Source organism: Diachasmimorpha longicaudata, chromosome 17 (assembly GCF_034640455.1).
Source record: "Diachasmimorpha longicaudata isolate KC_UGA_2023 chromosome 17, iyDiaLong2, whole genome shotgun sequence".
Taxonomy (NCBI): Eukaryota; Metazoa; Arthropoda; class Insecta; order Hymenoptera; family Braconidae; genus Diachasmimorpha; species Diachasmimorpha longicaudata.
The window spans coordinates 3,140,724-3,167,039 of NC_087241.1; the positions used below are offsets into that span (position 1 = coordinate 3,140,724).

The 26,316-nt window shown below is 38.1% G+C and overlaps 2 protein-coding genes across 3 annotated transcripts; one reads left to right on the forward strand and one right to left on the reverse strand.

Moving 5' to 3' along the window:
• Positions 1–822: 822 nt before the first annotated feature.
• LOC135170643 (dynein axonemal heavy chain 8) lies at positions 823–23,823 on the forward strand. Its single transcript, XM_064136647.1, has 50 exons — positions 823–873; positions 932–1,153; positions 1,302–1,553; positions 1,781–2,055; positions 2,122–2,803; positions 3,323–3,692; positions 3,813–3,972; positions 4,148–4,380; positions 4,641–4,768; positions 4,839–5,022; positions 5,498–5,835; positions 5,895–6,058; positions 6,288–6,542; positions 6,766–7,206; positions 7,713–7,884; positions 8,549–8,833; positions 9,065–9,295; positions 9,563–9,768; positions 9,856–10,076; positions 10,347–10,495; positions 10,588–10,724; positions 10,902–11,040; positions 11,114–11,334; positions 11,500–12,172; positions 12,576–12,759; positions 12,871–13,016; positions 13,176–13,374; positions 13,456–13,574; positions 13,763–14,099; positions 14,294–14,564; positions 14,716–14,916; positions 15,153–15,398; positions 15,680–16,448; positions 16,546–16,722; positions 16,801–17,184; positions 17,403–17,540; positions 17,599–17,895; positions 18,079–18,234; positions 18,291–18,582; positions 18,666–18,817; positions 18,894–19,853; positions 20,164–20,350; positions 20,564–20,825; positions 21,148–21,387; positions 21,573–21,882; positions 22,083–22,272; positions 22,536–22,657; positions 22,756–22,920; positions 23,204–23,368; positions 23,686–23,823. Exons 1-49 carry the CDS (start codon positions 823–825, stop codon positions 23,327–23,329), a joined length of 12,819 nt encoding a protein of 4,272 aa, XP_063992717.1. The 3' UTR covers positions 23,330–23,368; positions 23,686–23,823.
• On the reverse strand, positions 23,479–25,883 carry LOC135170568 (beta-1,4-glucuronyltransferase 1). 2 transcript variants are annotated; one of them, XM_064136530.1, is made up of 4 exons: positions 25,640–25,788; positions 24,373–25,378; positions 23,935–24,115; positions 23,479–23,865 (listed from the first exon to the last, which is right to left on the reverse strand). In XM_064136530.1, the coding sequence occupies exons 2-4, from the start codon at positions 25,374–25,376 to the stop codon at positions 23,662–23,664; spliced, it is 1,389 nt and encodes a 462-aa protein (XP_063992600.1). In that variant the 5' UTR covers positions 25,377–25,378; positions 25,640–25,788; the 3' UTR covers positions 23,479–23,661. The 2 variants fall into 2 exon arrangements, with proteins under 2 accessions (XP_063992600.1, XP_063992599.1); XM_064136529.1 differs by having other exon boundaries at positions 23,480–23,865; positions 24,373–25,361; positions 25,640–25,883.
• Between the last annotated feature and the right edge of the window lie 433 nt (positions 25,884–26,316).

Consider the following 26,316-nt stretch of genomic DNA (forward strand, 5'->3'; position numbering starts at 1 on the left):
GGGAAATCATGAAAAATGCGGAGATTGACAGGAAGAGGAAGGAGGAATTTACAGAAGATGTCGCAGATTTTTGCCAATATTTGGCAAGTGAGTTGGAATAGTAAGGATTGTCTATCAAAGTTGCGGAACTTTTAAATAACTTTGTGAGGAGAAAATTTTTATAGAAACATTTCCAGCACTGGAATTTTTCGTAAAAAATTTCCCTCTGAAGACCAAATTTTTTCAATGAATTAGATGTGAAATTCTCTCCTACCACGAAATAATAGTTCTCCATATTTTCCTGCGATGAATATTCAGGGATTGATGATGACCTCAGGGGAACTATTAGATTGGACGACTGCCCGGAAAGTATTCAACAATATTCATCAACAAAAGAGAATATTAATAATTATGCCAGAGATCCCAGGGCTGTAGGAGAGGTGGAGAATTGGCTGAGAACATCGATGAAATCTCTTCAAAAAGTATTATTCCCTATTTTCCAGGGAAACTCATTTCCCAACTCAATTTAATTTTTATCTTCGAGTGAGGGTTTACCTCATGTTAAATTGATTCTAGATGCAAATAAAACTCTTAAAATCGACAGAACAATAGTAATAAAAATAAAAAATACATTTGCTGACACCCGGAGTTGGATAATGAGTTTCGTTACAGGAGAAATCGATTTTTTCTAAATTAAAATGATCTACTTTTAACTAGATACTGGTTGAAAGCCAGCAACTCCAACGTGAGAGTGAGGACTACGGGCCAAATTTCGAATTAATGTATTGGCGACATGTCTTACTGCAATTTTCCTCCATTTCGGAGCAGATAAAAACTCCAGAAATGACAAGACTGATGACTCTATTGGTTGTGGCTGATTCAAACCTCGTGAAGGTAAATGCAACTGGAAGGAATAATAAGCTCATTATATTCAATCCCATAAATACTCCAGAAATGGAAGAAACTGGAAGACGACGTCGTCAATATGGAGATATTAGCTCGAGACAATATAATGTACCTGCAGTCGCTAGAAAAATTTACGGAGCCACTCTATCGTCTTAAACCGACAGAAATTGGAGAGTATTTACCAGGATTAATGTATGCCCTTCGAATGATACATTCAACATCAAGATTTTTCAATAGCCAGCGATTGTTAACAGCTATATTCGTCAAGGTGACAACGTGACATACGACATTTGGTTTTACCTCTATTTTCCTGTTTTTGTGTCGATAAAATCAAACAACAAAATGTGTTTCTATAGATTTCTATGGAATTTTTAAGCAGATTATTTTATTATTTGTCAGTATCTTCATTATTTTAGATCACGAATCAAATGATACTCTCATGCAAAGCCTACTTGACAGAAAATGGAAGGCTGGACATCTGGAGGGATTCCAAGAGTCGATTGATATCTCGTATGAAGGACTGCATCAATCTCTATGATCAATATTACAATATTTGTAAAAATGAAATGGAGAAGACTGTGAACGAACTGGACGAGCGATTGCCCTTCAAAATATCGCGAATTTCTGTGTTTGGGAAGTTCGATACTTTCAAACAACGTTTGGACAAAGTAAATCGATCTTAATTTGGCTCAATCAGAATTAAGAGAACATTCCAATGCAATATTCCACCGAAATTAGTGTCTAAAAACCTTGAATGAGTTGTTATTTCTTTTATAATTTATTTTACTGTCAATAGAAATGCTATGGAAGTTTCTCTCGATCTCTTATGAACATGGAATAATATAATTATAATGAAAGAATACATGTCACCTCAAAACTTGGAATTTTTTCGCAGTTGATCGATGTTCTCGAGATAAATCTATCCCACTCGATTCTGCACAGCTCAACGATCGAGGGAATCGACGTATTTGCAAAGAAATTTTCAGTTATTTTTCAAAAATTGGTGTCTCAGAAATATGATTATCTGAACCATAGAAAACTTGATTTTAATATCGATTATGAGGAATTTAAGAAGAGTATTTCGGAAGCACAGGAAGATCTCAGAATTTTCACCTCGAAAATCCTATCCCTGGCCCCTAATATTGACGACGCCCTCGTAATAGTCCTCAGGTCGGTATAAAATTGCCAAAATGACAGTTTCCAACTAAAAATCTTGACAAAAACACAATTCAACAGATTCCAAAAATTAAATCTCGATTGCCTGTGGATTGACTCACAATACCTGAAGCTAGTGCCAATGTACGAATCGAAGATCGAATCGATAAGAGACATCTACAACGAGGATCGATCATCTCCTGCGATAGCCAGAAATATTCCCCCAGTGGGGGGTAGAATTTTGTGGATCCAACAACTGACCAGATCCCTGGAAAAGCCAATGGAATTATTTCGACTCCGTCGAAAAGTGATAACAGACGACCACATGCAAAGATGCATCAAAATTTACAACGCACTCATCAACGTATTCACCCACTACGAAATGATCTACCACAAAGCCTGGTACAATTCCGCGGCCATTGTCCGTCTGGCACTGACCTCACCCCTACTACTGAAACACCCGAGAACTAATCGATACATCGTTAATTTCGATCTGTACATACATCGAGTGTTCCGCGAGGCTGAGTACCTATCGAGACTGAATTTTGAGGTGCCTCCATTCATTCAGATGACGAATTTCTGCAAAGACAGGATTGTCTTGTCCTTCGAAACTATCAAGCAGTTGGTGGAGGAGAATGACAGAGTGCGAGAATCAGTACCTGATCTATTTTTGAACCTGATGAAACCGGCATTTGCTAGACTTCAAGGGGCCTTCCAGCCCTGTTTGTCGATCGTCGTATGGAATTCCCTGGGAATTTCACAGGTCAGTGAATCCAATCGTACAGATCTTCCTGTGGAATTCCCTGGGAATTTCCTGGATTATGGCCCCCAAATATCTCTCATCATAACATTGAAATGGTTCACTGACCTATGGAATTCCCTGGGAATTCCACAGGTCAGTGAACCCAATCGTACAGATCTTCCTGTGGAATTCCCTGGGAAATGGTTCACTGACCTGTGGAATTCCCTGAGAAATGGTTCACTGACCTGTGAAATTCCCAGGGAATTCCCTAGGAATTCCACAGGTCAGTGACCCATTTCAATGTTATGATAATAAATATTTGTGGGATCATAATCCGGATAGCAAGAGGAATATTTACTCTACATAAAGGAATGGACTGATCATATAGTTGAAAAAAAAATATCAAAATTAGCTGAGCTACTCAGACATCCTCATGGGACCTTCCCTCGATTACGAAGAGCTTCTGAATTGGAGAAAGATTTTTTTTTTAATTTCTCTTCGTGGAGGGGTCAATAATATTTATAACCTTGACATTCTCAGGTGTGCCAAAGTATTCAAGAAGTCCTCCGGGACGTCGAGATTTTCGTGAAGGAGATCAGCGACATAAAGGAAGCTCGAGTCGATGAGATATTCCAGAGAATTTCCGAAACATCGATTATAAAATTGGATGATCACGCCCTGAGTCCCGAACAATTTGTCGTCGACAACGTGAATTTTGGAAGCGCCGCGGGGATCGACCTGGAGCTAAAATCCGTGGCTGCTGAAAAAGCTGTGATAACGATAATTAATAAGTGCTTAGGGTTGATTGCTTCGTCAGAGGTGCAGGAAGACCTGTACGATTGGGTTAATCCTGAGAGGATGTCCAAGCTTGTGGGCCCCGAAATGGGGCATGGAGAGTGTGTGGAAGCAAGTAAGGAAAATTGTAAAATTTCCAGTGTTTGTTGATAGTCACATTGTCTTCAGGTACTTCTGGCCTCGCCAGAGAGGTCTGATAACAACTGGTAATTTGATATGAAATATTGCTCAACAGAATTCGCTGATGTCGATGTATCTGCGCCAATTAATATCGGTCGTATCCACAATGATTCTATGGACGTTTTTACTCATTTTAACAATAAACTCGTGGAGGCCTTAGTTAAGTGCACGAAGACATCATTGGAAATGCTGAAGAAACGCGTTGGGACATCAAGGTACATTAAATGACACCATTAACTGTTCCTTAATTTTAAACTGAATATTCCCATCAAATTCAAGTCTCGTTTGAATTTATTTTCGATTCGTCTAGTATTTTATCTCCATTTTTCCTCACCTCGTGAAAACCAAAACTATTTTTCTTAATAATTACGACCGAACATATCTCCATAGCATCACTCTGAGAGACACCAGTCGTAGCTATGAGGAAGTCCCCCTGCTCCGCACCCACTTTGTTCTGCAAATACCTACGATCACGATATCCCCCAGCATTGAAAAATTGCAAAGTTCATTCAGTGAAATGGTTAAAAATCTACTCATGATACATATGGGGGTGAAGCAGTGGGGCCAGAGGGGGTCTCATCGGGCCGAAAAGAGAGATACACTCGGGACAGAGTTACTTGATGGTAATTTTTTTTATCGAATAATTTAAATAAAGATATTTGCGAATTTTTTTCACATTTTTAGTGAATTTTTTCACGTTTGTTGGTGATTTTTTTCACGTTTTTTGGTGATTTTTTTCACGTTTTTGGTGATTTTTTTCCATGAAAAATGAATCAAATAATATTTGCAATAACTAAAGACCTTCGATCAATGGCCAGATTGCTGAGTGTAAAATAACAAAGATTTAAATTCAGAATTTTATAGCATAAATTATTTATTGCAGAAGAAGACACGAAAGAAATGAAAACCTATTATCAAACGATATCGGATCACAAAGACATCGTGCGGAGTACCATAGCCCTTCAGGGAATAGTCTCAATGTTGAAAGGAGATATTATATTCATCGCGAATGTACGAATGACTCCATATTTTTAGATATTTGAAATTATTATGTTATGAGAGACATCCAATTACTCTATAGGACTACGTAAAGACCTATTCATACCTCTGGGGAGAGAATAGGAACAGCGAGACAAGATCTTTCGTCGAGAGTGAACCCATCACCGAGGAGATAAAAGAGGAATTCCTAAAATATGATGCACTGCACGAGGAAATAATAAATCTGCCCCAACGTCACGTTATTGGTTGTATTGAAATAGATATGGGTGAGTTCGACTAAAATTAAATTTTTTTATTCAACTCATTCTATTCAGATATTTTCTAGCGAATTTTTTAGGTTCATATTTTTTTTCATTTGTTAAAATTCTATAGAAAATATATTAATGGAAATGATACGAGATTTTTTGAAAGACTTTTTCTTTCCTTTTTATTCTATCGTACCATCAGTTATGTTTTAAATTATTTAATCATGAAATAGAGTGACAAATTAATTGGGTTATAAAATCTCCTAAGAATAAGAAGATAAACATTAATTATTAACAAAAATTAAATGAAATTAATGTTAAAATAAATATTGATATGAATAATCATTGAAAAGATGAATAATTTCAAAAAAAAATCAGTAGAAATCCAATAAAATTTGTTAACGAATTCCCGAATTTGTTTTCTTCTAAATTTAAAGATTCATTTCCTTTTTCTACTGTGCGATATTATTTATAAAAATCTTTGCCTGTATTTCAGAGAATTTGAAAGGAGCTTTACAAGTCGAAGTTGACTCATGGAAAAGTGTATTCAGTTCCATATTGAATGACGCTTACAAACAGAAAGTAAGTAAATTTATAAATTTTATGAAGGATACGACTGAAATACTCGAGAGGAAGATCAATGATCTGGAGGACGTCAGAATAGCGATGAAGTGTCTCAACGAAATAAGAGAGAACTTCATAGTCCTGGACATAACTCTTGTCAACATCGAAGAAACGTACGCAATAATGGCGAATTTTAATGTTCCTATTGCCAAAGAGGATCAAGACGCGGTTGACGGGCTTCGCTATTCCTTCAACAACATGCAGCAGATGGTATGAGATTATTTACTGTTGAATCACTGTCATTAATTGCTTTATTTATAATTTCCCAGGCGAAATCCGTCCAAACAATGATTTGCCAAATGCAGGAGCCCCTGAAGCAACAGCTCATGGATGGAGTTCAGGTCATGAAAGCCAATGTTGAACAGTTTGACTACAATTTTGAAGTTAATGGGCCTATGGTTGAAGGAATACCAGCGAAGGAAGCTAGTGAACGGTAAAGTTGTCCTGCATCAACAATTTTATATTATATGAACTCGTTTTGCAGAAAATTTTCAGAAAAGGATTTTTATGAATTTCATTCCCAGAACATATTCAGCAACAATTGACCTGATAATTTAAGTGATATAAAAGACCGATAGTCAGACCCACATGACTCGTTGAGGAAAATTGGAGATAGATTCCCCAAAAACTGGTCAGGCACTAGAAAAAATTTAATTTTTCAGGCTAATCCTTGCACAAGCACGTTTTGACGAGCTATGGGAGCGATATGAAACGTACAGTTCTGGTGAGGCACTTTTTGGAATTGAAATAACTCAGTATCCAGCGCTCGAGAATCGCAAGAAGGAATTGAATTTGTTGCAAAAGTTGTATGGTCTGTATCTCCAAGTGATGCGATCAATCGACGGTTACTTTGAAATTCAGTGGAGAGGAATTGATCTGGAGAACATTGCAAATGAACTTGTGGAGTTCCAGAATAAGTAAGAATTTTTTAATAAAAAAATTGTGTAAAAAAGGAATTTTTACTGATTTTTCCTAGACAACAAATTTACTTCCCAGTTCTACTGAATATTTTCAATCAAAAAATGTTCCCAAAAATTTATAAACTTTTCCACAGAAGTAAAAAAAATTGTTTTATAAGAAAATACAAACTTGCAATAAAATTAAATTAAAACGTCATGAAATAATTTTGGAAATGACCAGATGCCGAAAATTACCCCGAGCTATGTATGAGTGGCCTGCTTACATCGATTTAAAACAAAAAATCGACGATTTCAACGAAATTTGTCCACTGTTAACATTAATGGCGAACAAAGCGATGAAAACTCATCATTGGGATCGACTTTCCAAACTGTGTAATCATTTTTTCGACGTCGAGTCTGAAAGCTTCACCCTGGCTCATGTAATAGAAGCCCCATTGCTCCAATACAAAGAGGACATTGAGGACATTTGCATAAGTGCTGTCAAGGAAAAAGACATTGACAGTAAATTGAGACAAGTCATTGCCGACTGGGCTATTGTCGATTTACACTTTGCTAATTTTAAACAACGGGGTGAACTTCTACTCAAGGGGACTGAAACTGGGCAAATCATATCGCAGTTAGAAGACAGCCTGATGATTATTAGTTCGCTGTTGGCCAATCGGTGAGGACTATTCAGTATTAATATTTCTAAATAGAATTTTGGTGGATGTTTGTTCGATATTGTTGATAAAAAATGTAAATTCCAGCCGAGAAAATTTTAAAGAAAATTTCTCAATAGAAAAATCGCATTTTCTTGCCTCTTCATGCAATATTTGCTATTAAAGATTTCAATAAATTTCAATGTAAACATTTCAGACCCTAAAAAACGTCTGAATAAAATAAAAATTCGTATAAATTTTGGATTAGCAGATGCCTAAACATCTCAACTCATCCTTGACTTCCAGATGAATTTTCATTTTATTTAAACATTCTTTTAGAGCCTGAAAAATATCCTCATAATAAATTGCATAATAGTCAGATATTTCGTGATTTTGTGACGAACTCAAATAAAATTATCTAGCGAGTTGACTTGGTCTGTCTATTAAACGTCCCCCTCAGGTTTCTCGCACATTCAGTAACATTTATCGACACGTCAGCCTATACACTAAATAATTCGTATAATTCCAGCTACAATGCCCTGTATAAAAAAGAAATTCAGTCGTGGCAGGACAAACTCAGCAATACGGCTGAAATACTAGCAAAATGGCTGATGGTTCAAAATTTATGGGCTTACCTTGAGGCTGTATTTATTGGAGGTGACATTGCAAAACAACTTCCGGGTGAAGCGAAGCGATTCAGCGTAAGTATTATTCCAGAACTAGTGATTTTCACTTCACATATCACTTGAAACTTAGTGAAATTATCGAAACTCACATGAACACACTTTTTAATTATCAACTGAACACTGAAACTGAATATAAAAACCACTTAAAAATTTTTATATCAAAAATATTCCCCATTTTCAATCAGAATCCCCTATTTTTCTTCTGCCACCAAACACTTGAAGTTTCACTGAATTTTCTGAGAGATCCACATCACGAGATTTTCACTCCGATAAACAAAATTGATTATTGGTCCCAAAAATTATTGCTAGTGGTCCAGAAATGATTTTTTTCCGCGATTAGAATGAGATATTACACAGTACAATAGCTCCCGTTAACTACCCACGCTTGGGGGCGTAAATACATCGCACTTAACTGGCCCCCAAACAAAGGATTCCACTCCCCCCCAGTTCCGAGAACGCGAACCGAATAATGGATATGACGATGAGAGCCCTGCGCCTATTGGCGCTCTCATCTTCACGGGCAGCGTCTCGCGAAAATTCCGGGAACTCAGGGCGTCAGGGGGAGAGGGAGCGTTTCTCAGAAAAAGGAAGCGACGCCAGCAAACGCACAAAGGCGGGCAGTTAACGTGTGGCTGCTGAAGACAGCGGAAGTGTTTTGTATCACAGAGATACCTTTTAGATTATCGATAAAGCGTGGGTGAAATTAATGCACCGGGCACGAGACAAATTGAATGCTGTGGACACTTGTACATCTGATGAGACGATGAGCCAGCTCTTGCCACATCTCCTGGACCAGCTTGAGTCGTGCCAAAAATCCTTGAGTGGCTACTTGGAGACGAAACGCGTCGCCTTCCCCAGGTTTTACTTCGTGTCAGATCCTAACTTACTGGAGATTCTGGGCCAGGCAGCGGACTGCCACAGCATCCAGCATTATCTAGACGAATTCTTCGACAACGTTGCCAAGGTAGGATCCCCAAAAATCCCATAATTTATTAAATAAAATTCTGACACTCGAGTGATAAAAATCGTTCGATGGAAGACCTGCGAAATTTAATGGAAAAAAAGGTTCTGTTCTTAAAGAAAATTAACGAATCAGTGACAGCGAATTAAATTTCTTTCTGTTGTTGTGGCTCGATGGATCTTCTATCCAGTCAACAAATAAATAAATAAACTAAAACGCATCCATATTTGGCAGGTCGACTTTTCAGAAGCAGAGACCGATAAGATAATCGCCATCTACTCACACGAAAATGAAAAAGTTGTTCTTGATAGAGAAGTGGCGTGTGTTGGTGGGGTGGAAATTTGGTTGAATGCTCTTCTAAAAATGCATCAGCAGTCTGTGGGGAGTGTCATATCACAAGGATTACAATTATTGGATACTCCTGAGAACGATGTTTTCGCACTGATAGACGATGCGATTCTCCAGGTAAGTCAATAAACACTTCATTTTAATAAATTCATCAAAGAATAATTAAATGAGTCTAAACGTTGAGACCATGGGAAATATAAAAATTAAATTTTAATCACTTATTATTCTTCTTGTCATTCATACCGACAACATTAATAATAATAATAATCAATACATTGATAATAAATTATAAATAGTAATTTGACGATTTTTCTATTATTGTTAAATAATAGAAAAATAAAAAAAAATAATAATTTGAGCTCTTTCTATCACTATATTTCATAGACGGGGCTGTTAGCCATTCAAACATTATGGACTCGTGACTCAGAGGTTGCGATTCTAACGGCAAAGCGTGATAGAACCATAATGAAAAAAACAAATCAATGGTTTTTGGATTTGCTTAATGGTTTAATTGAAATAACCGTGAAAGATCTGACAAAATATGCAAGAGCGAAGTACGAGGCGCTCATAACGATCCATGTGCACCAGAGGTGTGTACAATTTATTTTTCAAAATGTGAAAAGATCGGTCATGTAGCTTTTCCCTAGGAACTTGAAGAAAAAACATTTTAATTTCAGAGATATCTTTGATGACCTCTGCAAACAAAAGATCCGAAGTATCGAAGATTTCGAGTGGTTGAAACAAGCTAGATTTTATTACGATGAGCAGACAGAAGCTGTACTCATCAAGATCACAAATATCGACTTCATTTATCAAAATGAGTTTTTGGGGTGTACGGATCGTCTGGCTGTTACACCATTGACGGACAGATGTTATATAACTCTGGCTCAGGCAATTGGTGAGTAGTTTAGCTCAGAAAAAAATTATATTTCCGTATTTTAAATGAAAAAAAAAAATATGTAGAGTTAGGCCCTCAGCTCACCAAGGAGGTAGCACTAACACTAACAAGTTGAAAAAAAAATAATGATGAGTGGATGATTATTATCAATAATAATCGTTATCAATGAATAAAGCAATTATAAAATAATATAAATAGTAAGTCAACGCATGCATGCGCAAAATAGATTAGTACAAAAATGATTTCGATTTCAAACTGATTCGTGTGTAGGAATGAATTTTGGAGGAGCTCCAGCCGGACCCGCGGGAACCGGTAAAACTGAGACGACGAAGGACATGGGCAAGTGTCTTGGGAAGTATGTCGTCGTGTTCAATTGTTCAGATCAAATGGACTTCCGGGGCTTGGGTCGAATATTCAAGGTACGTTTACAGGAGATTCTCTAATTCGTTGTAATCGGGTCTCGATCCTGGAGGAATTATACGGTAAAGACGATTCTACTTTTTTTTTTCAGGGCTTGGCCCAAGCTGGAGCATGGGGGTGCTTTGATGAGTTCAATCGCATTGATTTGCCGGTATTATCAGTCGCAGCGCAACAAATAGCCATTGTATTGACTGCTCGGAAAGAGAGGAAAGCGACTTTCGTGTTTAGGTAAGGGTTATGCATGTATTTATTAATTTTCCATGTAGGGGCCGACATTAGGGCCGCGGCCGACCATCAACCGATCGATTAATGTTCTAACGTCCTGGTGAATTCTACATTCACTTGCACTAGACTAAAAAATTTCTTTCCATCTATTTTATCCCGTTCACCTTTAAATTCCCTCAGTGATGGACAGACGTACCCAATCGACATGGAATTCGGTTTATTCATCACGATGAATCCGGGATATGCCGGGCGCCAGGAGTTGCCAGAGAATTTGAAAATTCAATTCCGAAGTATAGCCATGATGGTACCAGACAGGCAGGTAAATTTTTAAAAGACTTTTTAATTATTCTATTCCTTTATTTGATTCTTGGAAAAGACACTAAATGATTTAGATTATCATGAGAGTCAAACTGGCGGCATGCGGATTCAAGGAAAATATATTGTTAGCAAGAAAATTTTTTACTCTGTACAAATTATGCGAGGAACAATTAAGCAAGCAAGTGCATTACGATTTTGGATTGAGAAATATTTTGTCCTGTCTGCGAACTCTTGGAGCTCAGAAAAGAGCACATCCAGAAGAATCCGAGGAGACGACGCTCATGAGGGTTCTTCGGTATGAAAATATATTTTACTTGGAATAGAGGGATCTGCGATTATTTGATCAATTGAAAAATTCTATTTGAGGAATTCGGAATTTTTTATTTCTAGAGAATTAGGGATTTCATATCTTTAATTACATTTATTGCAATTCATAAATTCATCTCTTTTTTTCCTCAAGCGACATGAATTTATCAAAATTGGTCGACGAAGATGAACCCCTGTTCCTGTCCCTCATCGAGGATATGTTCCCAGGAATGAAACTGTCAAGTCAAATGTCCAAAGACTTGCAAAAGGGAATCTCAAACGCTGTAGAAGCACTCGGCATAATTAATCATCCCGAATGGAATTTAAAAGTTGTTCAGTTGTACGAAACGTCTCTTGTTCGTCATGGACTAATGATCCTGGGACCGACTGGCTCCGGAAAGACTTGTTGCATGTGGTCACTCCTGAAGGCCATGACGGAGATGGGTATGCCGCACAAGGAAGTACGCATGAATCCAAAAGCAATAACAGCCCCTCAAATGTTTGGAAGATTGGACGTTGCGACAAATGATTGGACGGACGGAATTTTTTCAACACTTTGGAGGAGATCGACACAGATGAAACAGGGAAATCACTTGTGGATTGTTCTTGATGGTCCTGTGGACGCTGTCTGGATTGAAAATCTTAACTCCGTGCTCGACGATAATAAAACGTTGACTCTGGCTAACGGCGATCGTATTGTGATGTCACCCAGCAGCAAATTGGTTTTTGAGCCTGATAATGTTGATAATGCGTCGCCAGCGACAGTGTCACGCATGGGCATGGTGTTCGTCAGTGCTTCAGTCCTGAAGTGGCCGCAGATATTGGAGGTAAGGATTACGCCACTATTTATTATGGTACAATTCGCCAATTTTATTCAAGCACACTTTATGGAAATATCTTGTTATATAAATTATATTTATTGTGTTTTTCAATTCCTGAGCCTATTTGCGATTTTTCTAAGGTTCCACGATTGTTCCACAGTCGATTCTTACGTTTTTCGCGTTTTTCCGAATTTGCGATCCCCCCGTTTTACCTCGATATCTCAAAAAATATTATAGATAGCGCCATTTAGCCAGAGGTATTCAATTTGCGAGGCGATTTGGGATTTTTCCGAAGCTCTGGAACCTCTGCAAAGTCGGTTTCTACGATTTTCATGTTGTTCTCGGCTCCTGGGGCGCTTAGAAACTTTGTACGAATGTACGCAAAGAGCTAAACAATCATAATTTCTAGGGCTGGTTGAAGACCCGATCGGAAAATGAAAAAAATTTATTTCGCGGTATATTTCATAAAATATACGGCGAGGCCTATGATTATCTGCGAACGAAGCTCGAAGTGAAGATGCTGTTACCGGAGGTCGTTTACATCCGACAGTGCAGGGATCTGCTGGTTGGTTTACTTCAGCATGATGAATCACGTAAGCGTAACACAATCACCGAAATCGTTTCACGATTTAATTTTTGCCGATTTTTTCCTGAATTCAGTGGGGTCTTACATTTATTTTATTAATATTTTTTGTTTACCGTAGATACATTCACAGATCGACATTTGGAACGATTTTTTTTATTTTCGATGATGTGGAGCCTTGGGGCCGTTCTGGAGCTCGATGGCAGAGCCAGACTACAAGAATTTCTTATCAGCCATCCGTCGAAGTGCGATTGGCCGATATTACGAGTAATTGTGATACCACATTTAACTGAATTTTGTCAATCGCGTTGACCAATTGACGGTTGTCTGTACTTCGAAGTTATTGCGATCGTCAAAAAATAATTATTTTTTTAAAGGCAGTTGAAATCATCGATTTCAATGCAGATCCCCTCATTTTTATCCTAGGAAGACGACACAATCTTTGAATATCTCATCGCAAAAAATGGAAATTGGATTCACTGGAGTAAAATGGTTCCCATTTTCAATTATCCATCTGATAATGTGCTGGATTATCACAAAATTCTGGTCCCCAATATCGATAATACAAGAACCATGTTCCTGATCAACCTGATTGCCCAGCAACAGAAGGCGGTTCTTCTAATTGGTGTGTATCCACTCATTACCATTAATTGCATCTTAGGTAGTAGATCATTAATTCAGACGAAATCATTTTATTTCTAATCAGGGGAACAAGGTACTGCTAAAACCGTGATGTTGAAGTCTTTCATGTCGCATTACAATTCTGAAATACATTTGAAGAAATCCTTCAATTTTTCATCTGCATCAACACCAAATATGGTCCAAGTAAGACTTCCTCGTAATTACAAAAAGATATTAGAACTCCGCCTAATGCATATCATGATGCAGACTAATTAAAAATCGAGCACATTCAATTAACCGGGATTTCATTAACGCGAATTCAAGTGAAAAAATGATTTTTAAAATAATTTCAATATTTCAATCACTGAAATAATTATTTATTTACTCTGTAGAGAGTAATCGAGAGTTACGTAGACAAACGGGTCGGCACAACGTACGGTCCTCCTGGTGGTAGAAGGATGACTGTTTTCATCGACGATATTAATATGCCAGAAATCAATGAATGGGGCGACCAGATCACTAACGAGTTAATTAGACAGTTGATGGAGTGTAAAGGGTTTTATTCGTTAGATAAGCCTGGAGATTTTAATACAATCCAAGACATGCAGTTCTTAGCAGCCATGATTCATCCCGGTGGTGGAAGAAACGACATTCCACCGCGTTTGAAACGTCAATTCAATATTTTCAACTGCACCCTACCATCTGCTAAATCTATGGACACTATATTTGGTAATTTTAATGATTCCTTATCCCTCATACTGACTATAGTTAACAAATACTTCCTTCAACTATTTTGCTATTTATATTTCTTATTGAGAGAAAAATGTTCAGGTAAAATTACGGAATTCCTTGAAAATTCTTTCTGGAATCCAATTTTTTTTTCAACTCATTGTCAATCGTATTGAGGTTTTATCCCTTTGCAGGATCAATTGGTGAAGGATATTTCTGCGAAAGTCGTTTCTCCCCGGAAATCGTTGATTTCCTGCCGAAACTCGTCCCCCTGACAAGAACTGTCTGGCAACAAACTAAAGCCAAATTGTTGCCCACTCCCTCCAAGTTCCATTATGTATTCAATTTGCGTGATTTGTCTCGGATATGGGAGGGAATATTACGGATTGAAAGTGCCGAGTGTATCTCACAAAACGTTCTCTTGAATCTCTGGGATCATGAATGTACTCGGGTCATTGCTGATAGGTAAATAATCCTTAGGTGGGAGCCAACGAGATAGGTCCTTCTTTGCTCTCATTGGCTATCTCCTAAGGGTAATTAGGTTACTACCCTACACTTGGTGCGTTCACATTTGCGCTACGATACCTTTATTTTGAATTTTGCAAATTTTTTCTAGATTTACTGTTGCGACGGATAAAGAATGGTTCAAAAATACAATGAAGAGCACGACCAAAATACTTCTGAGGGAGGACAGTAAATATTATGATGGCATCGAAACGTACTTCGCTAATTTTTTGCGCGAAGCTCCAGAACCGACGGGATTGGAACCGGAAGATTTTGTCATAGAAGAGCCGAAAATTTATGAACCTATTCAAGGGTTAGTAAATGTTGATTTTCATTACGATATTGTAATAATTTTTTTAACGATTGACAAAATTAATTTCTAACACGATGAAAAAAAATTGCTTTTGTAGAAAATATATTTTATAATTGATTAGTGATAAATTAGTAATCAGATTTCGAACTTTCCTAATATGCAAAACTCCTAAGACTCATATGACATAATTTGATAGGACAAATGGGTCATTATTAATTAAATTATATTGTTCCCAGATACGAATTCGTAATTTCAAAAGTGTACGAAAAGATGGAACAGTTCAATGAATGCATTCGTGGAATCAAGCTCGACCTGGTTTTCTTCCACGACGCGTTAGTCCATCTTCTGAGAATCTCAAGAATACTTGGGATGCCACGAGGTAATGCTCTGCTCGTCGGTGTAGGAGGTTCTGGAAAGCAAAGCTTGACACGTCTAGCATCATTCATCGCTGGATATGATTTCTTCCAAATCGTGCTATCGAGGTAGGATTTACGGACAAAAATTATAACTAATTAATGCAATCGTTTCTGATCGATCGAATGATTCCCCTAGTCGATCTTTAGATATAGATATTTAATCGATTGATGAACGATCATCGATTGATCGTTGCTCGATTATTAGTGGATTAACGATCGATGGTTAATTACTGGTCCATTGATAGGCGAGTGAAGCCGCAATTGACTAGCCCTCGACTGATTGCTCAGCTCGATCCTCCTATCGAGTCCCTCAAAAATATTTCTCAATTTATTCTCAACTTCCTCAGGACCTACAATATCAGTAGCTTATTGGAAGACCTGAAGAAATTGTATTCCAAAGCTGTAACTGGAAAATCTGGAATAACTTTCATATTCAGCGATAACGAAATCAAAGAAGAATCGTTTTTGGAGTACTTGAACAATGTTCTAAGCGTTGGAGAAATAGCGAATCTCTTTCCTAAAGGAGAGCTAGATGAAATATTACTTAGTCTGATACCATCTATGAGAGCCAACGACCCAAAGACACCACCAACTCAGGACAATCTCTACGATTATTTTATTTCACAAGCACGAAATAATTTACATGTCGCCTTGTGCTTTTCTCCAGTTGGTGGAAAATTTCGTTCCAGAGCACTAAAATTTCCCGGCTTGATATCCGGTTGTACCATAAATTGGTTTACCAAGTGGCCAATGGATGCTCTGTGCGCAGTTAGCAAACACTTTTTGGGAAATTATCAATTTGTCACGACACAGGAGATAAAAAATGGACTCATTGAAGTGATGGCTGACATTCACGATGATGTCAGGAATGTTTGCGTTGAGTACTATGAGCGCTTTCGTCGACAAACATACGTGACAGCTAAATCTTTTCTATCGTTTCTCGATGGCTACAAGGCCATCTACAGACAACGATTGGATAACATCAATATGCTGTCATCAAGAATGACCAATGGCCTTCACAAACTCATTGATGCGGCAGAACAGGTTGATGGTCTACGTAAAGTGTTGGAGAGAAATCAAGAGGACATTGCAGTCAAGAACGTACAAGTGGAGGCGGTAAATATTTGTCCTTTAACATTATTTGGAGATGTCTTCACTACATTTATAAATATGGAATAATTAAAATCCTGCGTTGAATGTTTTTTATCGTCAGATACTCGAACGAGTGGACGAGAAGAAGCGAGAAGCCGAGGCGGTCAAAGCTGATGTCCAGAAGTCTAAGGACGAAGCTGAGACACTTTTGAAATTCATATCGAAGGACAAAGCAAACGCAGAAGAGCAACTAAAAGTCGCTGAACCGGCTCTTCTGGCTGCAGAAGCAGCTCTTCTAGTTCGTTCATCATCAATTCTTTCTTGACATTATCATTCACATATCACGAATTAATTAATCAATGTCATTGGTTAATAGACAATCAAAGGTGCGGATATTTCAACAATTCGTAAACTCGGAAAGCCGCCGTATCTCATCACTCTTATCATGGACTGCGTCCTCATTCTTTTCGGACGAAAATTGAATTCCGTGAAAGCAGATTATGATCGACAGTTTTTAATGCCCTCGTGGACAGAGTCGTTGAAATTCATGGCAGATACGAGATTTCTGTATCATCTTCAGAATTTTCCTAAGGACAACATCAACGCCGAGACTGTTGATCTCATGCGACCTTATGCGCAGTATGAATTGTATAATTATGAAGCTGCTAAGCAAGCGTGTGGTAATGTTGCTGGATTGTTGCAGTGGACACTTGCGATGGCAGCGTTTTATGAAATTAATAAGGATGTCCTGCCACTGAAGGTTTTAATCATAATTTATGTGTTTTGGTGCTTGAATGATCGCAGGATTGTTCATTCCTGACCTTTTCATTCGGCCAGTTTATTCTGGTTATGACCGGTCTTTCTTGCCAGTTTTGGTGGGGATAAAATGGCCAGGATACAATGGTCAGGATGAAATATCCAAGATAATCAGTCATAGCATCGTCCAAATTAATAGTTCTTCCAACCAATTTGTTCTAGGCTAACCTAGCCGTTCAACAAAGTAAATACGATAAGGCAAATCATAATTTACGAGAGGCTGAGGCAATTCTGAAGCAAAAGGATGAAGACTTGCGAGTCGTTCAAAGTGAATATGATGGTGTGATGGCAGAACGTCAGGTAAATTGATCAGATTCAGAATGTTTTGCAGATGTATCACCAATGTATGTAACTGCAGGAAATAGTTAATCTCGCTGATGCTTGCCAAGCAAAAATGGATACCGCCAGTGCTCTGATCGATGGTCTATCTGGTGAGCGAATTCGTTGGACCAATCAACTGGCCATATTTCGATCTGAAATAGAGCGTCTCGTGGGTGACGCCGTCATTTTAACAGCTTTTCTATTTTACTCTGGACCGTTCAACCAAGAATTTCGATCACTTCTCCAGAAACACTGGTTTGATTTCATTCAGGGAAGGAAAATACCCTTTTCCGTTGATGTTAATATTCCTGATGCGCTATCGGACGTAGCGACGGTACGTTCCCCATGAATTTTGATCATCAGTCATTAATTGCAGCATTTGAATGACTTAAAAGTGATAAATCAACTTCACAAAATTAATACTGAATTAAAGAAAAATTAATAATGACTTATAGTAAAAATAAAATTGATCATAAAATCGTTTCTCGTCAAAGACATAAATTCCCACTGAATTTAGATTAGCGAATGGAATCTTCAAGGTCTTCCCAACGATGAATTATCGACTCAGAACGCTATCATTGTAACAAAAGCCTCAAGATATCCACTTTTGATTGATCCTCAACTGCAGGGAAAAGCGTGGATTAAAAATAAAGAGAGTCAGTTCGGATTGCAGGTATGAAAGACGATTCTGTGACTCTCTTCTCCTTCTTATAATTCTATTTGTCACAGATTACTAGCCTGAGCCACAAGTATTTTCGCAATCATTTGGAGGACTCCGTCTCCATCGGAAATCCTCTGTTGATTGAAGATGTCATGGAGGAGCTGGATCCAATTCTCGATAATCTACTAGATAAAAATTTCTTGAAAATCGGTACATCCCTGAAGGTGATACTAGGTGATAAAGAGGTCGATGTGAATAAAGACTTTCGTCTCTATATCACAACGAAATTTCCTAATCCGTCTTATACACCTGAGATATTCGCTCGGACTTCAATGATAGATTTTTCCGTTACGATGAAAGGTAATTCATAGAAAATAAAGATAACAGTTCCCAACGAATATTAAGGAAATATTAATATTTATTTTTTTCTCCATGTGTTTAAGGTCTTGAGGATCAGCTTCTCAGTCGAGTTATATTAGCTGAAAAACGAGAATTGGAAACCGGTAGAACGAAACTGGTAACAGATATCACGGTGAACAAGAGAAAAATACAAGAGCTAGAGGCGAATCTATTGCATAAATTAACAACTGTTCAGGTAAAAGATGAGAAATAAATTTGTCACTCCAACAATTGTCTCTGTTATATAACTGCAATTGTCTGATTTTGGATAGGGATCCCTTCTCGATGATGTCGAGCTCATGGCAGTTCTCAGCACCACCCAGAAAACAGCTGCTGAAGTAACTATGAAGCTGAACCAAGCACGAGACACCGAAATCAAAGTCAATATTGCAAGGGAAGAATTTCGAAGTGTCGCAACACGAGGCAGTGTTCTTTATTTCTTGATTTGTGATATGTCAAAGGTGAATTGTATGTATCAAACGTCACTAGTGCAGTTCCTGGAGCGTTTTGATTTATCGTTGATAAGATCCGAAAAAAGTCCGGTGATTGCGAGAAGAATAAACTCAATAATCGAAGAACTGACTCTCGAAATATACAGATACACAGCTCGTGGACTGTATGAAAATCACAAATTCATGTTTCTTCTGCTGATGACTCTGAAGATCGATCTTCAACGGCGATCGATCAGCCACGAAGAATTTGAATACTTCATCAAAGGCGGTGCAGGTCTAGATCTCAGTGTTGTCAGACCTAAACAGTGCAAATGGATAACGGATAAGACTTGGCTGAATCTGGCAGCACTCGCCTCTCTGCGTCAATTCCAATACATTCTGTCGCTCATCGAAGCGTCTGAGAAACTCTGGAAAAATTGGTATGACAAGGAAGCACCTGAGGAGGAAATTATACCCGATGGTTTCAATAATTTGGATTCATTTCGTCGCTTGCTATTTATAAGAGCCTGGTGCATGGACCGAACTTTATCGCAAGCCCGCAAATATATAATTGACTCTCTTGGACCCAATTATGCTGATCCTGTAATAACAATTCTAGACTCCATGTACACTGAATCACGCCCAACAACACCTATGATTTGTTTCCTAAGTATGGGCACTGACCCAACACCGACTATTGTACAGCTAGCGAAAAAAATGGAAATACCCTGCAAATCAATTTCAATGGGACAGAGCCAGGAAGTTCATGCTAGAAAATTAATGAGCACAGCTGAGACTGAAGTATGATTATTTTTATCACATCCCCACGAGGCGTATTACGTTACAGTATGTGTAAAAAAGCACTTTTCACACGCGGATAAATCAATTGTTTTGGTCCCTGGGGTTTGCGTAATACTCAAGGTCATGGGTGAAGTGAGTTTCGTTTCACATGGGAGTATTCCACTTTGCACTGGACCTTTGAACTTTATGGTCGATCATCATAAAAATAATTTCTTTCGTACAGTGTGATAAGTGAATTTAATATCACAGATATAATGAAGTTACTACAAAATATTTAATGCTTTAATCCTTTGACGTCTGTATCTTTCAGGGTTTTTGGGTCTTGTGCCAGAATTGTCACCTCAGTATTGATTACATGAACGAGTTAGTGATTTTTATTCAGGAAAATCAACCGTCACATCCCAACTTTCGTATCTGGATGACCACAGAACCGCGTTTACTCTTTCCAATATCTCTTCTGCAAATGTCGATTAAGTTCACGTATGAGCCCCCACAAGGTAAGTCAGAAAATCCACCTAATTGTTCCAGGATTAATTAATTAATTTGATGAAGATGAATAAATTTATGAATCACAATTCTTCAAAAAATTTTTGATAGAAGTGAAAATACTTTTTTGATAAATGACAGCAAATAACAATTGAATTTGAATAAATTTATTCGATTCAGATGAATTATCTTTCTGCTGTTGTACTAATCGAGTGTTTAAACAGGTGTACGTGCCGGATTACTCGCTACATACAGTAACATGAATCAAGAAATGCTGGATCAGTGTGATGCTCGACAATATATTCCTCTAGTCTACGCAATTTCATTTTTACATACTGTCGTGCAAGAGAGACGTAAATTTGGACCGCTGGGATGGAATATTCCCTATGAATTCAATTCCACGGACTGGCTCGCAACCTGTATGTTCATTAATACTCACTTGAACTACTCTGATCCGAAGCGAGGAATCGGTTGGCAAACTATTCGGTAAAACAACTGAAGTTCCAGTCATTCGATTTTCTCTTCATTAACACATAAATTGGGGGAGATCGTTTAATAAAAATTCCGTGCAAGTTCTGTACGTCGCATGTGAGAATAAACATTAAAAAAAATTATGGAGAGTCCAATTAAAAGTACAGAAGGCTCCCCAAGAATTATGTATACACAGAAATACTCTTTAAGTTGTACGAGACCTTCCGTCATTTTTCATTGGACCTTCAGTCTCACTTGTGAATTATAGAATTTCGATGTAATTTTAATTGAACCTTTTCGTCGCGTCATTAGCAAGACTCATATTTTTTTTTCACAGATATATGATCGGTGAAGTCCAATATGGTGGCAGAGTAACTGATGATTACGATAAACGTTTACTAAATACTTTTACGAAAGTTTGGTTCGCCGATTCACTTTTCAACGAAGATTTTGTTTTTTATAAGGGCTATACTGTTATCAATTTCAAAAACGTCACTGAATATTTGACCGCTATTGATTCGATGCCTGCTGTTGATCCACCGCAGATTTACGGACTTCATCGAAACGCTGATATCACGTAAGTCTATATAAGTCATAATTTTCAACGTTTTTTTCTATAATTTGACAGATGTATTGGGACATTAACGAAAAATACTGTGGGGAAGAGCCGGGGGAATTAAATGAGGAGAGATTGGTGGGAACAAAGTAATAATTATTCAGATCTGAACTTTGAGATTAAGAAATTCAAACATTTCGTTTCAGTTATCAGAGCCGAATCATTCAAGACGTCCTGGATACCGTAATTTCAATTCAGCCGAAAGGATCGACCGGAACAGTCGGCGAGACGCGAGAGGGAAATGTATTGAAACAGGCGAAGGAAATGCTGGACAAATTACCCCTCCCTTTCGATCCCTTTTACATTAAAGCTAGACTTCAGGCCATGGGCATCACTGAATCGATGACTATATTTCTTAAACAGGAAGTGGATCGTATGCAAATTTTGTTGAAAATTGTGCGACTGACGCTGCAAAATCTACTTCTAGCGATTGAAGGTGTCATCATTATGAATGAGGTAAATTTATTAGTGACGAGCTTCCGGAAATTTACAATTAATTTTCAATTAATTTACTGGTAAAATTCGCAATTCTATGGTGAAAATGTCGAAGCTCCTGCTTATGATTCATTAAATCTTTTATTAAAAAAATTAGAGAGATTCAGTCTCCGCTTATCAATACGAATAAAGATGCTATCTGTTGCCTTGATTTGTTTCAGGATTTGCGTGATACCCTTGATAATATATACGATGCCAGGATTCCCAGAATATGGCGTTCACGCTCCTGGGATTCGTCGACCCTTGGATTTTGGGTGACAGAATTATTGGAGCGTAATCAACAGTTCTCGAAGTGGATAACCATCAGTCGACCGGATTCATTCTGGATGACTGGATTTTTTAATCCTCAAGGTAAATCCCTGATAAGATCGTCCAGATTTTTTAAAATATTACAGAGATAAGACGATAAATCTGAAGATGTTGATGAAGGTACTACAAAACGATTTTCCTATATGAAGTTTTCCTCTTCAGAGGTATTTTTGCTGTTAAATAAAATGATGATTGAAATCATGATCTACTGAGGGGAGAAGCTATGCCATTGAATATTTACAATGTTAATAATTAAATCGTAAACGAAGCACAATAAATAATATTTTGCTGTGTTTATTAACAAGGATTTTTAACTGCCATGCGGCAAGAAGTAACGCGTGCACACAAGGGATGGGCACTCGATACTGTTACCCTCTACAATGAAGTGACAAGACACATGTTCGAGGAGATCAAGAGTCCACCGAACGTATGTATCACATAAGAGAATTTGTTTATTAACATATTTCCTTCTTCCTGTCCTTTACTTCGAACTAAACTGAGGAAAAAAAATATTACTTTAAACAGGAGGGGGTTTACGTGCACGGACTTTTTCTGGAGGGAGGTGGCTGGGACCGACGTAATAATCGCCTGAGAGAATCACTGAATAAAATCCTTCACGTTGAAATGCCAGTAATTCACATCACCGCAGTGAGCGGCAAAGCAGCAAAAGAAGTGAAATTATTATACGAGGTAAGCCGAAAAAAAATTAATTACCTTCCTTCGATTTGTACTGGCAGGGATTATAGGGGAGATTACTGACGTTTATTGAGTGCCCCACTCGGGGCCCTATTCGCGCTTTGTTTAGGGCTCCGGGAATGTTCTAAAGTCGATTTTTTCGTTTTTCGCGTTTTTCTCGGCACGTTCACCATCGTTGTTCATGTGCCACCGCTAAGCGTTACTAATCTCCCCTATAATCTTTGCTACCAGCATAGAGTACCTAATCGAGGTTTACACGATTAAACATTTCTTTTAGTGTCCTGTGTACAAGAAACCGATGAGGACGTATGTCACCTTCATTGTGTCTCTGATGCTACAGACTAACAGACCTCCGGAATTTTGGATCATTCGAGGGGTTGCATTACTCTGCGACAATAAGTGATTGTTGGAGTCATTAGGACGTCGTTTAATAACATTAAACGTACGTAAAAATATAAAATTGCTCATTGGGTTATCAGTACGATGAATGAATCAGAATAAAATTTATGAGTTAGTGTTTGGAAAATCAAGTCCATTTAGTTTTTCTATGAAATTATCATCAATTATTATTATTTCTTCACATTTAACAATGTAAATGAATACTGCATAACAGGCATTGAAGATACATTCACACACTGTAGGAAAATAACTGATAAATATTTGTACATTCACTAATTCCAGTGATAATATTGAAATCAACATCCTCTACTCGTGAGCACGACAGAAGTTTTCTAGTTAATTTTTTTTTACCATTTTCAGGGGATCTGTGGAGTATTTTGCAAAAATTTCGCGCTTGAAGGAGTCAAATTGTTTTCTATTGAATATATTCTGTCGCTCTCTCCAGCCGGGACGATTTTTTCTTGATTGCAAACCCCAATGTACTGTAAACACCGGTGAAAGAACTTTGAATTGATATCCAGCGACGAACATCTCGTAGACCTGAAAATATAAATTTTTGGTGATAAAAATAACCAGCGAAGGCGATGAGGTTCATGTGCTTCCACTCACCTGGGTATTTCGCGTATATCCATATCCCAGGAATCTCTCATCGTGCGCTGGAGCTGTATCTTTAGACACATAGAATGGTTCATAAAGAAATTCAAAGTTCGTGACATTATGGCTAATGTAAGTAACTCCGTGGACAACGTCTTGATAGCCTTTTGCACCGGGAGTCACATCTGATATCCATCTGGAATTTTAATGTGAGTAATATTTTTTTTAGGGTGGAGACAGTTGCATGATTCGTCGATGTCGGTCCAATGTCGGGCCAAGGTGGACTCAAAAAAAATTCTTTAATAATTAATGAGCATGCAATTTATTCACAAATACAACCGATTATCTCAAAATATATATTGCCTGTAAATTAATGTGAAGAACACTATTCTCACGAAAAACTATACTTTTAAATTATTTTTCTAGGATTTGGCAATGAATTTGTCGTCTTACCTCGTGAAATTTGTGGCATACTGATTGTGTATAAAAACTTTCCAGTGAAATGGCCTGGCAAGTCCCTTTCTCGCTAGTCTCACAAGTTCACTTTTATTCTGAGGAAATTTAACTCTGACATCTAGCTCATACGTTGGTATGACATAAGCACATTTATCACAATCACGAGTGCGTCGCATGAATTGATCCAGGGAATCAGCGAGGTTCATACTGGGTATGATGTCCACATCGGTCAGAAATACCCAGTTTGTCTGACAATTTTTTCGGGCCAAATTCCTCATGTGGTTTTGCGGATAGACATTCTTTGCTCGCCAATTCGTGTGCTCAGCCGATATTTTATTCATCAGCTCGAGTAATGTCGCTTCCGGTCTGGAGCACTGGAAGTCTTCGGAGTAATGAAAAGTCGTTGGATTTTTTGTTGGAATTTTGTTCTTCGGCGCTGCCATAGAAAATGTGACTCTCTCCCTGATCGGAGGATAACATCTTCGGATATAGTACAGATACTTCTGGAGGGCCTCGAACTCTTCATCACCAGCGGTGTACAGAGCAACGGATATCGATGCTGTCCAGTGATGAGCGACTTGCACCAAAGAGTGCAATTTTTCCAAGGACGATTGTGTAGCCAGGCACACACTCTTCGAGGTGGATAGCTCAGAGAATTGTGTGCCAACTAGAACAGAATCGAATGTTTTGTACTGACGACGACTGTCCCATCTACCCAAATGAAAGTCCAGATTGAGGGGTTCGGTGTCGTTGATATCGGGATTGGCTTCTGTCACCGAACACCGGACGATGCTCTTCGACTCGACATTGCTCTGGTCGTCGGAGTTGATGTTCCATTCTGTGACAACATTCACACCCATCAGAGCTCCACGACTATCTGAACTCGTGCATGTCTCTGACTGGAGCAGGAGAAAGGTCAGAAACATGTTGGACATTGCCAGGACGATAACGCTGACCAAGCTCAGGGTTCGTGGTCGGCATCCCAACTGTAACAGAAGCATATCTACAGAGAAAATTGAAGCAGGTGATTGTGTTTGGCAATTCGTAATTAAGAGATTAATTCAGGACATGTATTTTCCCTCATTATGTCAATGTTTATTTCTGCTAATTAACTGATAGCACGTGTTATTTCCAGAATGGTGAGTTATAAAATCATATACAAGAATGGGCCCATCTCCTATGGTTTATGAGAGGCCAGCGGGACCAATCCATCGACCGAACATCCATAGAACATATTTTCCTGTAAATCGGTGCGTTGATTTACCTTAATCATGGAAGTATGTTGACATGCAAGACAAAACTGTGGAGAGTGGAATCCGGCGTAATGATTCCGTCCCAACAATCTCTCGTCGAATTTCTTATTGTCCATTCGTTGCAGTTCAGTCTGGGCTATGAAATGTTAACGACAAAATTGACTGATTCTTTCGGAATGATTTTTTCACCGATGGATATGTACATTTATACGACTGGTTGTCAATTTTTTACTATTGCTACATGTCTTACTCGCATACGATCGAGTTTACTAACACGACAGGCGCGCGCACAAAGTTCAATCGATTTCGGAGAACGGTGCTTCGGGTAATCTAGTCTAGTGGCATCATTCGACTTCATTTCAAAGATTCTGAATGTCAGAGGTAGACAATCGCGTGGTTAAATGATTTTTTTTTCGAGTCAAGCGGTTCTCGAGAAGTCCATAAGGAAAGAAATTTTCCAGTAAAAATTACGCGACAATTCTGGGAATTTTTTATAATCTCATTCCGCTTCGGAGTTACGAAAAAGATCAGTAATTTCCGTTCTTCACTAGATATCAGAGAACTTCTCAAGCAAAAAATAATTGAATTATCAATAATCTTGATGACTAATTAATTTTTTTTACTGCATAATTGAAGAAGTCCGCGGTAAGAATTCGTATTCTAAAAAATTCAACACACGAATTCCCTT

Bases quoted from the DNA above. Each gene is read 5' to 3' on its own strand.
- LOC135170643 (XM_064136647.1), top strand. From the start codon at position 823: ATGACAAGACTGATGACTCTATTGGTTGTGGCTGATTCAAACCTCGTG. The intron at 9,769-9,855 runs GTGTGTACAATT...TTTTAATTTCAG, and splicing joins ACGATCCATGTGCACCAGAG to AGATATCTTTGATGACCTCT. The intron at 18,235-18,290 runs GTATGAAAGACG...TATTTGTCACAG, and splicing joins AGAGTCAGTTCGGATTGCAG to ATTACTAGCCTGAGCCACAA.
- LOC135170568 (XM_064136529.1), bottom strand. From the start codon at position 25,744: ATGGACAATAAGAAATTCGACGAGAGATTGTTGGGACGGAATCATTAC. The intron at 25,362-25,639 runs GTAAATCAACGC...CTTCTGTTACAG, and splicing joins AACATACTTCCATGATTAAG to TTGGGATGCCGACCACGAAC. The intron at 24,116-24,372 runs GTAAGACGACAA...TTAAAATTCCAG, and splicing joins TATGCCACAAATTTCACGAG to ATGGATATCAGATGTGACTC.